At 42.1% G+C, this 16,305-nt stretch overlaps 1 protein-coding gene and 1 non-coding gene across 12 annotated transcripts in view; both read left to right on the top strand.

Annotated features, from left to right (window-relative positions):
• Positions 1–16,305, top strand: part of ABHD18 (abhydrolase domain containing 18) — a 55,017-nt gene that overhangs the window by 738 nt on the left and 37,974 nt on the right. For 5 of the 11 annotated variants that reach the window (XM_070047610.2, XM_070047606.2, XM_070047605.2 and 2 more), the window contains exons 2-3: positions 7,686–7,794; positions 10,615–10,699. In XM_070047610.2, coding sequence (XP_069903711.1) covers positions 7,703–7,794; positions 10,615–10,699 — 177 coding nt within the window. In that variant the 5' untranslated portion in view covers positions 7,686–7,702. Of the gene's footprint in view, positions 1–7,685; positions 7,795–8,581; positions 9,024–10,614; positions 10,700–15,251; positions 15,387–16,305 lie in introns of those variants that run through there. The other 6 variants (XM_070047608.2, XM_089302510.1, XM_070047607.2 and 3 more) reach the window with 5 other exon arrangements.
• Positions 2,980–3,086, top strand: LOC138843611 (U6 spliceosomal RNA). Its single transcript, XR_011378571.1, has one exon. It is a non-coding gene; the product is annotated as a U6 spliceosomal RNA (small nuclear RNA).

Genomic DNA, 16,305 nt, shown 5'->3' with positions numbered 1-16,305 from the left:
TTTTGGAAAATGTCTTATGGGTTTTCTCACTAGATCTAGATGTTGTCTCTTTCCTGGTGGTTATGTATTAACATCTTAACCCTACAGTTAGGCTTGCAGGCAAATTGGTGGCAGTAGTCATTATATATCTTATAAATTAACGTTTTCTTAGCTTTAGCTATATTGTCATGTGATTTGATTTCATCACAGCTATCCTATGAGATAGGTAAAGGAGACACATTTCTGTTTTACTGAGAACTGAAGTGGCAGAGTTGGGAGCCAAATTCCTGTTCTTTCCAGCTAATTTTTATGAGCACTTACCTTTAACCAGGTTTTATACTAGTTATCCGTTGTTTGCAGTAGGCGCCATCACTTGTGATCATTGTCTCATTTGTGACCTTCCTGTATGTACCCCATCAGGTACATTCCGCTGCTGAGCAGCTGAACTTGATTGTGTTTTCTGTGCGTTCTGAATCATCATCTGTGTCCAGATGAGATATTTTGTGCCTGGATTCAGTCTTTGCATATTCACTTGTAACCAAGCTCACAAAATCATGTTAGATGCCTGATTGGTTCTAAGATACATAAGTAGAAAAGTTAGCATTTTCCTTAAAAAGAAAAAAGTTGCTTTACTGTGAAGTTGTGGTCTTTTATATGGCACATACACAGTGGATCAAGGAACTTTACGTCAGTATAACACCAAGCTGAATGGCCGCTGGATAGATGTATACTGAATGAGTGTTGAATCACCTTGTTTCTCCCCTAAAGCAGTCTTGTGAAGCGGGAATTGTGTCTAACTTGTATACAAGGAAACTGAATGCAGATTAAGAAATTTGCCTAGAGTCACACCACTAACAAGTAACAGAGCCAGAATTCAGAAACACAGGAACGCTGACCTTAAGCCTGTAGTTTATCACCAAGCTTCCTGTGAAAAGAATAACAAAAAGAATCTCTTCTCATATCTTTTTGTAAAAATATCAAAACAAGTATTCAGCTTTTATATAAATGAAATAATTTGCTGTTACATACTAGGCTAGGTATTATTTCCCATTTACAGGATGAACTGGCTAACTCAAGGTCACATACTAGTGGAGGAACCCAGGTCTTCTGGTGCTATACTTTTCCATTGATGTGTCCAAGTGATGACTTCAGACCACAAAAGGACATGGAATGAATACATGTACAGCTGGTGAAATCTAAATAAGCTCTCTGTGTTGTACCAATTAAAAAAAAAAAAAGTACTTCTTAAGACACACATGTAGCATCCAAAGTAAACATTATAAACATTCTTTTTAAGTTTTCATTTATTTGCAAGGCATAGTGACAGAGATACAGAGACAGATTCAGAGAGATCTTCCAGCTTCTGGTTCGCTCCCCGAAATGCCTGCAGCAGCCAGAGCTGGACCAGCAGCCAGAGCTGGACTAAGCCAAAGCGATGTGCCCAGGGCTTTAACCAGATTGTTCAACAGTGTATCAGGGATGCATGTACTTGTTGCCTCCCAGGGTGAACATTAGCAGGAAGCTTCATTGGAAGTGGAATGGAGACTAGAACCCAAGCATTCTGATAATAGAATGCAGGTATCCTGAGCCGGCGCCGTGGCTCAATAGGCTAATCCTCCACCTTGCGGCGCCGGCACACCGGGTTCTAGTCCCGGTTGGGGCGCCGGATTCTGTCCCGGTTGCCCCTCTTCCAGGCCAGCTCTCTGCTATGGCCAGGGAGTGCAGTGGAGGATGGCCCAGGTGCTTGGGCCCTGCACCCCATGGGAGACCAGGAAAAGCACCTGGCTCCTGGCTCCTGCCAGGATCAGCGCGGTGCGCCGGCTGCAGCGGCGGCCATTGGAGGGTGAACCAGCGGCAAAGGAAGACCTTTCTCTCTCTGTCTCTCTCTCTCACTGTCCACTCTGCCTGTCAAAAAAAAAAAAAAAAAAAAAAAAAAAAAAAAAAAGAATGCAGGTATCCTAAAAGGATACCTGTGCCACAATGCCTACCTCCATCCGCAAACAGTATAGTTTTGTAAAAGCCCATGAAAAGAGGAGCTAAATTTGGAAAGAGATCAGATTATTTCCTGGAGTTTTCACACAGGGATATGAGACAGTCTGGTAGTTGGATTTCCCTGATGACTGCTCACAACAGACATCCACACCCCTCCTGAACAAACTTTGTTTTCCTATTTTTCTCCAGTATAAGATGAAAAGGAATTAAATTTGTTGCATAAACAGTACATATCTGAGGTATCTGAACCATTTCTTAGCTACTTAAATTTCTATTGAAAAGAAGTGATTTAAAAGTGACGTTAACAAGAGTAAAAATTAAGTTTCTTTTTTTGAGCAGTGTAAAGTTCTTGTACTCAATGGCTTTTTTTCTTTCTTAAGGCTTATTTATTTGAAAAGCAAGTTACAGAGAGAGAGAGAGGGAGGTCATCCATCCACTGATTCATTTCCCAAATGGCCACAATGGCCAGCGTTGGGCCAGGCCAAAGCCAGGAGCTAGAAGCATCTTCCAGGTCTCCCTTGTGGGTGCAGGGACCAAGCACTTGGGCCATCCTCTACTACTTTCCCAGGCACACTAGCAGGGAGCTGGATTGGAAATAGAACAGGACTCAAGCCGGTGCCCATATGTGATGCCAGCACAGCAGGCAATAGCTTAGCCTGCTACACCACAACACCGGCAGAGTGGACAGAGAGAGAGAGAGAGAGAAAGGTCTTCCTTTTCCGTTGGTTCACCCTCCAGTGGCCGCTGCGGCTGGCGCGTTGCGGCCAGCGCACCGGGCTGATCCGAAGCCAGGAGCCAGGTGCTTCTCCTGGTCTCCCACGCGGGTGCAGGGCCCAAGGACTTGGGCCTTCCTCCACTGCCCTCCCGGGCCACAGCAGAGAGAGCTGGCCTGGAAGAGGGGCAACCGGGACAGAATCCGGCACCCTGATTGGGACTAGAACCCGGTGTGCTGGCGCCGCAGGCGGAGAATTAGCCTAGTGAGCTGCAGCACCGGCCCGCAATGGTATTGTGCTCGCTTCAGCAGCACATATACTAAAATTGGAACGATACAGAGAAGATTAGCATGGCCCCTGCACAAGGATGACACGCAAATTCGTGAAGCGTTCCGTATTTTTAAAAAGATTAAAAAAAAAAAAAAAAACTTAATTTATTGGGGGCCGGCACCGTGGCTCACTAGGTTAATATTCCACCTGCGGCGCCGGCATCCCATATGGGCACCGGGTTCTAGTCCCAGTTGCTCCTTTTTCAGTCTGGCTCTCTGCTGTGGCCTGGGAGGGCAGTGGAGGATGGCCCAAGTGCTTGGGCCCTTGCACCCACATGGGAGACCAGGAAGAAGCACCTGGCTCCTGCCTTCGGATCGGCGCAGCACCGGCCGTAGCGGCCATTTGGGGAGTGAACCAACGAAAGGAAGACCTTTCTCTCTGTCTCTCACTGTCTGTAACTCTACCTGCCAAATTAAAAAAAAAAAAAAAACAAAAAAAAAAACACTTCACTTCTTTGAGTTTTATAGCAACAATATGAGAATAAAAATTTTTTAAAAATTTGTGTTGCGTTGTTTAAATAGATTGTCAGAGTGATAGGAGACAAAAGTACTAGATGGCATAACAGACCATGAATACTACTTTAGCAGTAGAGCTAATTTCTAGGAAAGACTTTTCATTCTTTGGCACTGTACTAGAACTTCTGTTTTTGTTTTACTTTGCTTTTTCCTTTTTACATTGGCTATTTAAAAATAGATGACAATTGTGTTAGTTTGGCTTTCAAAAGTGGGTCCAGTTTCTGCAGAAGTTCATTGGTGTCAATCCAGCTTGATAGAAGGGCTTTTAGTATCTGGCCCACCTCCAGATGATGCCCTTAGGTAAACTGGAGTTGTCTTTTCCCTGGACTTCGATTATTATCTGTTTATGGTGGCATTTGATACTCTGAGCCCTACAGGATTCCAGAAAAACCTTGTATCTTTCATTTTGCTTGGGGCTGAAATGAGATTTAAGAAAACATCTGTATAATCTTTAATTTTAGAAACAAATTTGTGTTAAGCTGTGTATATATCTGATTTGCTTTCTGTTCCTCATTTGTCAGTTGTTTACTGGCAGGTAAATATAGCAAGGAATATACTGATTGTTGATTTGGACGGCTGACTCTTGTGGCCTATTATGTAGGGAATTAAAGCAATTTGGGAATTTTTTCTAGTGTGGGGTTGAAAATTAGGAGTGACTTAACAACTTAAGCACATAATAAATATAGTAAGTAGTACCTTACAATTGTACATCAGAAAGTTCATTTTTCTTAGGTTCTTTCTTGCTTCCCTTAAAACTTTCTACTCTACTTCTGACTATCTACCTATAGCAGTACTGATGTTTAGAAAAATGGGACATCTCACATACAGTATACTGCTTTCCTTCTTACTGCAAAGTATGTTAGATTTTTGAATTTAACCTATTTCTATTACTAACATGGAATCTGCTTATTGCTGTTGATTTCTTGCATGTTGCAAAGGAAGACATTGACTCAGTCCATTTCTTATGAGTAGAGAAAAAAAAAGCTTATAATGCTGGCAAAAAAACCAATAAAGTCCTGCATTATAATGACATGCCTTTGTTGTGCTCATGTAATATACACAAATTATATATGAGTAACATTTTTTTAATAATTCCAAAAAGACACAAGCAGTAAAAAATAAAATCCTTTTTCATCACTCAGAGTTACCTTTCCTTATGCTGAAGAGCCCATTCTGACCATATCCTAAGAGTTGGCCTTTTATTTGGAATATGTTATGATATGTAACACTAGGCAATTTTGGTATCTGGGTAAAGAATAAGCTATCAGGGCTGGCGCCTGCAGTACCAGCATTCCATATGGGTGCCGGTTCAAGTCCCAACTGTTCCCCTTCTGATCCAGCTCTCTGTTATGGCCTGGGAAAGCAGTAGAAGACAGCCCAAGTCCTTGGGCCCCTGCACCCTCATGGGAGACCTGGAAGAAGCTCCTGGCTCTTGGCTTCGGATCAGCACAGCTCTGGCTGTTGCAGACAATTGCAAAGTGAACCAGCAGATAGAAGACACTCTCTCTATCTCTCTATCTCTCTGCCTCTCCTCTCTCTGTGTAACTCTGACTTTCAAATAAATAAATAAATCTTTAAAAATTTTTGTTTCATCCAACTCCTATGGCTTTTTTTTTTTTTTTTTTTTTTTGACAGAGTTATAGACAGAGACAGAAAGATCTTCCTTTCATTGGTTCACTCCCCAAATGGCCACTATGGCCAGCTCTGCGCTGATCTGAAACCAGGAGCCAGGTGCTTCTTTCTGGTTTCCCATGTGGGTACAGGGGCCCAAGCACTTGGGCCATCCTCCACTGCCCTCCCGGGCCACAGCAGAGAGCTGGACTAGAAGAGGAGCAACTGGGACTGGAACCCGGTGCCCATATGGGATGCCAGCACTACAGGCGCCGGCCCCATTTTTTTGTCTTTGTGTGTGTGTGTGTGTGTGGCTTTGTTTTTGTTTTGTGAAATTTATTTATTTGCTTGACAGAGTGACAGAGAGAGGTCTTCCATATGCTGGTTCACTCCACACATGGCTGCAACTGTACTGGCCAATGCCAGGAGCCAGGAACTCCATCCTGGCTCTCCGTGTGCATGTCAGGGCCCAGCATTTGTGACACCCATTAGCAGGAAGCTGGATTGAAAGTATAGCAGCCAGGACTCAAACCTGGGCTCCAAATAGGATGCTGGCATCACAAGTGGTGCCTTAACTTGCTGTGCCACACCATCAGCCCCACAGTACAAATTGTTTCTTGAATATTTGTTAGTTTTTATTTCACTTAAAAATTATTTATTTATTTGAAAGTCAGATTTACAGAGCGAAAGGGAGAAACAGAGATCTTCCATTTCGTGGTTCACTCCCCAGATGGTGTGAGAGGCCAGAGCCACGCCATGACAGGCTTCTCACAAGACAAAGGAACTGGCTGGGCCCAGGATGCTTCCGCTGTGATGGACCCTGACACTGGACAGTCCTTGGTCCAGCAGGGCCAGGTGGGGGGCAACCAGTAAGGTGGGCCGTCCTTGGTCCAGCAGGGCCAGGGGAAAAAAGGAATGCGAATATAATACTTGTTTGTTCGGGGACTATAAAAACCCCAGGAACAAAGAGAAGGGGTCTTGGTCTCCCAGCACTGCGCTGTACGGGAGGCCAGGCCCCAGCATGCTGGACCCGTAATAAAGTCCCTTTGTTCTTTGCATTACGGTGAGTCTCGCTGGTTCTTTCTGTCTGGGTGATCTGGAACACAACAATGACTTAAATGGCTGAGTCTGGGCCAGGCTAAAGCCAGGAGCCATCTGCTTCCTCTGGGTTTCCCATGTGGGTATCAAGGGCCCACGTATTTGAGCTGTCTTCTGCTGCTTTGCCCAGACCATTAGCAGAGAGCCAGATCGGAAGTGGAACAGCTGGAACGCAAACCAGCACCAACATGGGATGGTGGTATCCTAAGCAGCGGCTCCACATGCTATGCCACCACAGTGCTGGCCCCCTTCAATCACGCAGTTACTTGGGCCATCGTTGCTGCCTTCCAGGATCTACTTTGGCAGAAAACTGGGATCAGGTGCCAGAACCATGAATCAAGCCCACATATTTCAATATGGGATGTGAATGTCTTAACTACTAGGCTAAATGTCCACTCCCCACTAATTTTATAAGCTAATTTTATACAGTATTTTTAATACTTTTGTTTATGAAACAGAGTTTTATAGTCTGGGATTTTCCACTTATGGTGTCAGGTGAACCCTGAAAAGTTTACAGATTTTTGATCATTTCAGCTTTTGGTCCTTTGTATTAGGGCAACCTTACACTTAAAGGTATAAAGATAAACAGTGAGCGAACTATCAGCTAAAGTGAGAGGGTGGAGGGCAGGGTCCAAACAGTTAGAACTGTGGTTAGAATGTTTACATCACATCAGAGTACGTGCTGATCCCTGGTGCCATCTTCTGACCCCAGCTTCCTGCTAATGCAGACTGTGAGAGGCCATGGTGATGGCTCAAGTAGTTGGATTTCTATCACCCATGCAGGAGACCTGGATTGCATTCTTGGCTCTTGGCTTTTGTCTCCTGGCTGCGGCAGGCATTTGGCAAGTGAAGTCTCTCTGAATTTGTCTCAGCCTCTCAAATAAAAATTGATTAATTAACTTATTTGGGTAATGGGGAGAGGGGAGCAAATATATCTGACTTATTTATGGAATAAGTCAGTTTACAGTATTAAATAGTTATAAAGGTAAAAGAACCAATTCAAGAGTTTACTCTCAATGTTTTTTTTTTTTTTAAAGAGGTATTTATTTATTTGAGAGGTAGAGTTTCAGAGAGAGTGAGAGGCAGACAAAAAGGTCTTCTATCTGCTGGTTTACTTCCCAAATGGCCACAATGTCTGGAGCTGGACCAATCTGAAGCCAGGAGTCAGGAGCTTCTTCCAGGTCTTCCACATGGGTGCAGGGACCCCAGCACTTGGGCCATCTTCCACTGCTTTCCCAGGTCATAGCAGAGAGCTGAATAGGAGGAGGAATAGCCAGGACACAAACTGGCACCTATATGGGATGCTGGTGCTGCAGGGAGAGCCTTAGCCCACAATGCCACAACGCCACCTCTCAGTCTTTAATTTTATGTCATACTCACAGAAATAGAAAATTGACTTGCTGCCTGCATAAAAAATAAAATATTTCTTTCCAATCTTGCTTCACAGATGCTTCTCTGCTGCTAATGGGTGTGAGCAAGTTAGATATTCTATACCGGAGGCTTCTCCTCACAAAACTTTTCATCAGAGGATGGGGAAGGCCAGAGGATCTCAAAAGGTAAGCATGTTTTTCTTGAGAACTTGTTCTGAATTTGTTGTTTCAGTACATTGTCGCTCCCCCTCTTCGTGGAGGAACGACACTAAACCCTGCGCTGTTCTTTTGTCTGCTCGGCCCTCCCCGGGTTTGCTGCTGGTTCTTCCCGGGTTGGCTACTGTCCCTTCCACCTCCGTGGAAGGGCAGTTCCCCCTGGCCACATTCCCCACTTCCGCAGGGGAGCGGCACACCGCCGGCCGGCTCTCTCGGGGGCTGCACAGGTGTTCCTTCAGCTAGATGTTCCCCTTAGATGTTCCTGGTGCATGCCGTCTCTCTCCTCCTTTATAGTCCTCCTCCGCCAATCCCAACTCGGCTGCCCACACGCCGAGTACGCTGCTCTCCTCCAATCAGGAGCAAGTCCTACAGTTTATTGGTTGAACTGGAGGCAGCTGTGCGGAAGCTGTTTACTTCTCTCCCAGCGCCATATTGTGGGAGAGCAGATGCATAGAATAAGTCTTAATTCCAGTAACAGTCTAGTCCGGGTTGCTCCCCACAGTACATATTTAAAATAGACTTGTTATAAAATACTTTATTTTAAAACACAATAATTAGCAAGTTAAACATTAAACTATTTTAAAATGTGATTATGAGATCTATTTTCTTTTTAGTTACTTCTCTTGTGTTCTAGCCTTATCATCATAAATTGTAGCTACTTTAAAATTAATTCAGATTTTAAAATAAAGAGCTCTCTGAAAAACAAGCCAGATTTTTTTTTTTTATTTTTAAAGATTTTTATTTATTTATTTGACAGGTGAGAGAGAGAGGAGAGAAAAAGGTCTTCCTTCCATTGGTTCACTCCCCAAATGGCCACAACAGCTGGTGCTGCGCCGATCCGAAGCCAGGAGCCAGATGGTTCCTCCTGGTCTCCCATGTGGGTACAAGGACCCAAGCACTTGGGCCATCCTCCACTGCCTTTCTGGGCCACAGCAGAGAGCTGGGCTGGAAGAGGAGCAACTGGGACTAGAACTTGGTGCCCATATGGGATGCTGGCACCGCAGGTGGAGGATTAGCCAAGTGAGCCACGGCGCCAGCCCCCAGATTTGTTTTTTAAGATTTATTTTATTTATTTGAAATGAAGATTACAGAAAGAAAGAGCTCTTCCATCACTGGTTCACTCCCCAAATGGCCACAACAGCCAGGACTGAGCCAGGCTGAAGCCAGGATCCAGGAGCTTCATCACGGTGCATACAAAGGTACAAGCTGCTTTCCCAGACACATTTTCAGGGAGCTGGATTGGAAGTGGAGCAGCTGAATACTTGAACTGCAGCCCATATGGGATATGGGCATTGCAGCTGGTGGTTTTGTTTTGTTTTGTTTTGTTTTGTTTTGTTTTGTTTTTGACAGGCAGAGTGGACAGTGAGAGAGAGACAGAGAAAGGTCTTCCTTTGCCGTTGGTTCACCCTCCAATGGCCAGTGCGCTGCAACCGGCGCACCGTGCTGATCCAATGGCAGCAGCCAGGTACTTATCCTGGTCTCCCATGGGGTGCAGGGCCCAAGTACTTGGGCCATCCTCCACTGCACTCCCTGGCCACAGCAGAGAGCTGGCCTGGAAGAGGGGCAACCAGGACAGAATCCAGCACCCCGACCAGGACTAGAACCTGGTGTGCCGGTGCCGCAAGGTGGAGAATTAACCTAGTGAGCCGCGGCTCCGGCCGCAGCTGGTGGTTTAACTCATTTTAGTACAATACCAGCCCCAACAAACTAGATTTTTAACCCAATAATATAAGGCTGATTAGAGTTGTATGGAATTTTCCAGCACTCACTTTTCCTGACTAACCTGAATTTGTAGAGCTGTTCAACTAGTGTACACTATAGTTCATGGGAAAATCTGAACTTGAAAAATGAATTTTCTGGGGCTGGTGCCGTTGCATAGTAGGTTAAGGTGCTAGCATTTCATATGGGCACTGGTTCAAGTCCTGAATGATCCACTTCAGATCCAGTTCCCTGATAATGTCCTGGGAAAGCAGTGGAGCATGGCCCAAATGCTTGGGCCCCTGCACTGCCGTGGGAGGTCTAGAAGAAGATCCTGGCTCCTGGCTTTGGATCGGCTCAGCTCAGGCCATTGCATTTTGGGTATGAACCAGCAGATGGAAGAACTCTGTCTCTGTTTCTCCCTCTCATATGTCTGTAACTCTTCCTCTTAAATAGATAAATAAATCTTTAAAAAAATTAATTTTCAGAGCCATTATTGGCGTAGCAGGTTAAGCCTCTGCCTGCAAGTCAGCCTCCCATATGGATGCTGGTTTGAGAACCAGCTGTTCCACTTCTGACCTAACTCCCTATTAATATGCCTGGGAAAGCAGTGCAAGTTTTTGGGCCCCTGCACCTACATGGGAGACCCAGAAGAAGCTCCTAGCTCCTGGCTCCTGGCTTCAAGTTGGCCCAGCTCCAGATTTTCTGGCCATTTGGGGAGTGAACCAGCTTAAGATTAAGCATCTTTCTTGCCTCTCCCTCTCTCTTTCTGTAACTCTGCCTTTCAAATGAAAACGTAAATCTGTAAAAAAGAAAAAAAAATGAATTTTCAGCATGGGTGCCTTTAATTTTGAGTCATATATGTATTAGTTCCCTTCTGGACAATGCGTTTCTCACATTTTTCTGATAAAAGTGTCTAATTTGAAAAACAACAGCCTGCTGTTTTTGTTTAATAATCAGACTTAAATTGTAATATGGCTTATGAAATAGATTTGTTCATTTTTAATGACTTTTCATCTGTATCACCCTAATGGATATAATAGATGTTATAAAAGATGAATTTTTTACTTTTTTGTCCCCGTTCCATAATAGGCTCTTCGAATTCAGAAAGATGATTGGAAATCGAGAAAAATGCCAGAATCTTGTTTCAAGCGATTATCCAGTGTACATTGATAAGGTACTCAAATGATAGCAATACATTTGTTGATATTCTTAACATAAATATGTACCAAGAATAGATTAAATATTGGAGTATAGTAACAACAAACACTAAAACATGAGTGCAGTGGATTTTTCTTTAATATTTAAAGGATGCTATTTGTATCCTAACAATATTTTAATAACTGTATTCATGTGTATTTCGTGTTTTTAGTAACTATATTTGGAGTCATATAGGAGGGATCTTCAAAGTTGATGGAAAACACCTGTTACAAAAAACTGCATGAATTTCAAAAAATTTTTTGCATTAAAATAAATTATCTTTTTTTTTAAGATTTATTTGATTTCTTTGAAAGGCAGTGTTACAGAGAGAGAGGGAGAAATAGAGATCTTCCATCTACTAGTTCACTCCTGAAATGGCCACAACAGCTGAGGCTGGGCCAGGCAAAAGCAAGGAGCCAAGAGCTTTATCTGGATCTCCCTTGTGGGTACAGAGCTCAAGCACTTGGGCCATTTTCCACTGCTTCCCCAGGCACGTTAGCAGGGAGCTACATCAGAAGTGGAGCAGCCTAGACTCGAACTGGTGCCCATATGGAATGCTGGAGCTGCAGGTGGCAGCTTTACCCACTACCCACAGTGCCAGCCCCTTGAAATACTCTCATATTTAATACCCAACTGTTTTTCTGTAAAATATTTCTAGATTATGTAATTGGATACTTTGTTATATTTTTGAAGAGGATATACAAAGCTGAGCTTCTCACATCCTTCATTGTCCTTCATCCGATGTAACCCTACTGGCAGCTCTTATATGTTGGATATCTTTAAAAGGTTTCCTTTTTTCAAGAGTTGCACTGCTAAAGATAAAATGTTATAAACTGGAAATTCCTTATCTACACTATAAGTCATTCTTTCTGTATCTTCTGGAATTAAAACATTTCTCACTGAATCTGAAATTTTGCTAAATATTTGCTGTCTCTGCTTTTTTTTTTCCTATTGAAAATTACAGGCTTAAAATAAACAGATTTTGAATCTGTTAAGCAAACCAAGTAAAAATCAAGTGTCCTTTAATCTCTGCACTTCCTACCACCTAATTCCACTTCCCTCTCAAGGAGAAATTACTGTTACAATTTTGGTATGCATTCTTACAGATACCCTCCCCTTTGGTTTTTAAAAATTAAAATATAATAAACCATAAAATCTTTCCTTATAAAATGTACAATTGGATGGTTTTTAAAGTATATAACCAACATTCTTTTCATAACCTCATTCTAGAACACTTTGATTATCCCAGAAAGAAACACTGTATTTTTTGGTTGTCACTTCCCTTGCCTCTGACTCTCACATGCTGGCAATCACTAATCTGCCTTCTGTCTTACAGATTTTTTTTTTTTTTTTGAAGATTTATTTATTTATTTGAAAGTCAGAGTCAGAAGGAGGAGAAGCAGAGAGAGAGAAAGAGAAAGAGAAAGAGAAAGACAGGTGTTCCATCCGCTGGTTCACTCCCCAAAGGGCCACCCTGGTTAGAATGGCTTTCATACAGAAATCAACAAATAAGAAATGCTGGCGAGGATGTGGGAAAAAGGTAGCCTTATCCACTGTTGTGGGAATGGAAACTTGTAAAGCCACTATGGAAGACAGTATGGAGGTAACTCAGAAACCTGAATATATAAGTGGCAGGCCAATTAATGGCTGCTTTACACAGTGATCTGCCATCAAGGAGACCCAGTAGACCAGTCCACTGCATTAGTTTTTGATGTGGAAAGCCAGGGCTTCAGCAGAAATCAGCTTATGAAGAGCCCTGGCAGCTATGCCAGCCAAGAGTGGGGCCACTAGAAATGGACCTGCCTTGGAGTTGAAGGGCTCCAGGTTGTAGTCACAGACCTTGTTCACTCTAAGCTAAAAAGACCTTCACTCGGCCCAGCTTCCAAAGTAACCACTTCTCCCATGGGGATGGCCAATAAGGATCAGCAACATTGCAGGCAGAACTGTATATTAACTAAAAATGTTTTCCTTTTAGAAATACGGCCTACCTTCTGTTCAAGCCTCCTCTCCTCCCAGGCCAGCTAGGTAATGAAAGTCAGTGGGGGGAGTGCAGTGGTGTAGCGGGTAAGACCACCACCTGTAGTCCCAGCATCCCACGTGGGCACCGGTTCAAGTCCCGGCTGTTCCACTTCTGGTCCAGCTGTCTGCTATGACCTGGGAAAGCAGTAGAAGATGGCCCAAGTCCTTGGACCCTGCACCCATGTGGGAGACCCAGAAGAAGCTCCTGGCTTCAGATAGGCGCAGCTCTAGCTGTTGCAGCCATTTGAGGGGTGAACCAGTGGAAGGAAGACCTTTCTCTGTCTCTTCCTCTCACTGTCTGTAACTCTACCTGTTAAATAAATAAATAAAATCTTCAAAAAATTTGCTTCCTTCCCCCAAAGAATGTTATCTTTAACAAGAACAAAATGTCCCCCTTCCTTTGGAATCTCCAAATTTACCATGTGAATAGCATGGTAATTGCATCTGAGCTCAGTTTATTGTGAAAACAAGTTACCTATCCCACCCTTCTGGATAAAGGATAGGATAAAGGATTGTAAATCCGGTCTTTCTTTGGGTTTGTCCCTGTCTGGTAACTGAATGACAATCTGATTGTCAAGTTTTTTTCCTTTGAAATTGTACTTTAAAACCCCAGTAACACAGGGTCCTTTGGGTTTTTTCCTCTCTATGCTGCACTGGCTGGAAGTCATTGACTCCAATAAATCTTTGTAAATTTCAAAAAAAAAAAAAAAAAAAAGTTTGAATATAAACCTACCAGCCATCCCACTGTTGGGAATTTACCCAAGGAAAATGAAACCAGTATATGAAAGAATTATCTGCACCCCCATGTTTATTGTAGTTCAATTCCCAATATCTAAGACATAGTTTCAACCCAAATGCTCATCAACTGGAGACTGGATAAAGAAACGATGGGATATGTGCACCATGGAATAATACACAGCAGGAAAAAAAAAAGAAATCTGGTCATTTGCCACAAAATGAATGAAGCTGGAAAACATTATACTTAGTGAAATAAGCCAGTCCCAAAGGGACAAATACCATATGTTCTCTGACCTGTGAGAACTAAGAAGAGCACCTAAAAGGCAATGTGCAGAAGTGAAATTGACATTTTGAAAAGCAATGAATTGAACAGCCCTTGTCTTGACTGTTGAGGAAAAGGTTTTTTTTTTTTTTTCATACTATTTGTTGAACTCTTTATTTAACATCGAGTTAGTCATACGTGTATAAAGTCAACTGAAAGTAGATCTTAACAAAAAATGAGAGTGGGAATAAGGAGAAGGAGGGTGGGAGTATGGGTGTGAGCAAGGTCATGGTGGGAAGAATCACCATGTTCCTAAAGTTGTAATTATGAAGTACTTGAAGTTTGTAACTGTAAAGCTGTATAGTTCTGCATACATTACTACAGATAGTTCTAAGGGTACAGTCTGAAAACACGCCATGAGATTAAGTGTTAACATGATCATATAGATTGGATTATGTGTCTGGTATTAATAATAGATAGAATTAAGAAGTGAATGCTCCAACATGGGAAGCAGTCCACACAACAAACTCATAGAATATCAGTTGCTTTAAGTTGCTACTCTGACCTCAGAATTAGCCCTTAAGGCATCCTGGTCTGGCTGAAAATCTCACAAGCGCATTTCAGGCATGGATAGCCAAGACACTGTGGCAAAAATACCCTACATGAAGGACCTCAGTGGGTGAGACCCCATTGGAAGGAAGTGATCATCAAAGAAGGATGTACTTTTCTCTGAAGGGAGGAGAGAACTTCCACTTTGCTTATGGCCTTGTCTAAATACTGACAGAGTTTGTGAATTCAGAAGGCTTCCATAGCCTTGGCAGCTCATGTCAAGAGCCTCACATGATCGCTGATGTCATACATAAGAGTGCTTTTTTTTAAAGAATTATTTATTTATTTGAAAGTCAGTTACACAGAGAGAAGGAGAGGCAGAGAGAGAGAGAGAGGTCATTCATCTGCTGATTCACTCCCTAATTGGCCGCAACAGCTGGAGCTGCGCCGATCCGAAGCCAGGAGCTTTATCTGGGTCTCCCATATGGGTGTAGGGGCCCAAGGACATGGGCCATCTTCTACTACTTTCCCAGGTCATAGCAGAGACTAAAAAAGTGAAATTAACTTTGATATGCATTGACTTTGAACACCCCTTGTCTTGACTGTTGAGGAGTAGACTTTTTTGTGTGTGAAAATTGTTAAACTCTTAGTATAGAGTTGGTCTTCTGTATATAAAGTTAATTGAAAATGGATCTTGGTGGAGAATGGGACTAGAATGGGACAGGGAGGAGGGGGTGGGAGGATGGGTATGGTGAGAAGAATCACTATATTTCTAAAGTTGTACTTAAGAAACCCATGAAGTTTGTATTTCTTAAATGAAAGGTTTCCTTGGGGAAAAAAATTACCCAAAAGAAACTTTAAAACTAAGAATACTAAGAAGAATAAAAATGACTGAAATGGGGACTGGGCATTTAGCCTAGCAGTTGAGATGTCCAAATCTCACATTGGTTCTTGACTCCAGATTAATGCCAGAAATCCCTGTGATAGCTCAAGTAATTAATTACATTCCTGTTATCCACATGGAAAACCTGGATTGAGATCCTAGCTCCTGGCTCTACATCCAGCCCAGCCCTCTCCAAAGCGGGCATTTGAGGGGGTGAGTCAGCAGTTGTGATTTCTTTGTCTCTCGCTCTATCTCATTCTGTCTCTCAAATAAATAAAAAGATAACTTAAAATATTTTAAGTGTTGAAAGTAGAAAACTTTCTTGTAAAAAATGTAACATTGTACATTGTACAAATATTAGATTCCTGTAAGCATTTTTAAAAAATGCAATGCAATCCCAATTAAAGTATTCAATTTAGAATTTAGATCCATAAAAGTATCCAAAACTACTTTGCACAAATGAATTGTACATAATCAGATTGTGAATATTCTGAAAATGGAAAGTGATAAGAAAAGATTAGTTCAGTCACATACTAGTGAATATATATAGCTATAGTTATCAACACACCATATTAGTAGTGAAATGAGATATGCTAATAACACCTAATGAAGGATTGAAAGGATCTTGCAGAAATTTTTGCAGAAATTTAGTGCATGATAAGTAGTATTTTAAGTCAGTTACCAAAAATGTGGATAATTTAATAAATGATGGTTGCACAACTAGCTAGAATTTGTGTTTTTTAAAAAGCTTAATATATATGTGTGTGTGTGTATATATATATACACACACACACACACATACATATACATCCACGCTATGGTTTTTTGGTTTTGATTATGATGAAAATATGTGGTACTTTACTGTTACTTTAAGGTTGACTATTAAGAAATAATAATTTGAGAAGAAAATAAGTTTGGTGTCGAATGTTAACAGATCCTTTTTTTGTATATATAAAAATCACATTTTGCCTTATTTAATACGTTGATTTCATTCAGTACATTATTAGATTGCCTGATATAGAACCATTGTAACATTTTATGTCAGCCCTTATTTGTGCTGTATTATTCTTTATAAATTTTTTTATGATTATATTATTGAATGTTCATTTCTCTTAGCCAGTATGAAAGGTAG

The sequence above is a fragment of the Oryctolagus cuniculus genome, chromosome 8 (assembly GCF_051225735.1).
Source record: "Oryctolagus cuniculus isolate XC-2025 breed Fujian yellow rabbit chromosome 8, ASM5122573v1, whole genome shotgun sequence".
Lineage (NCBI taxonomy): Eukaryota > Metazoa > Chordata > Mammalia > Lagomorpha > Leporidae > Oryctolagus > Oryctolagus cuniculus.
The sequence above is the reverse complement of the archived record's forward strand: the minus strand, read 5'-3'. Positions and strand labels throughout refer to the sequence as shown.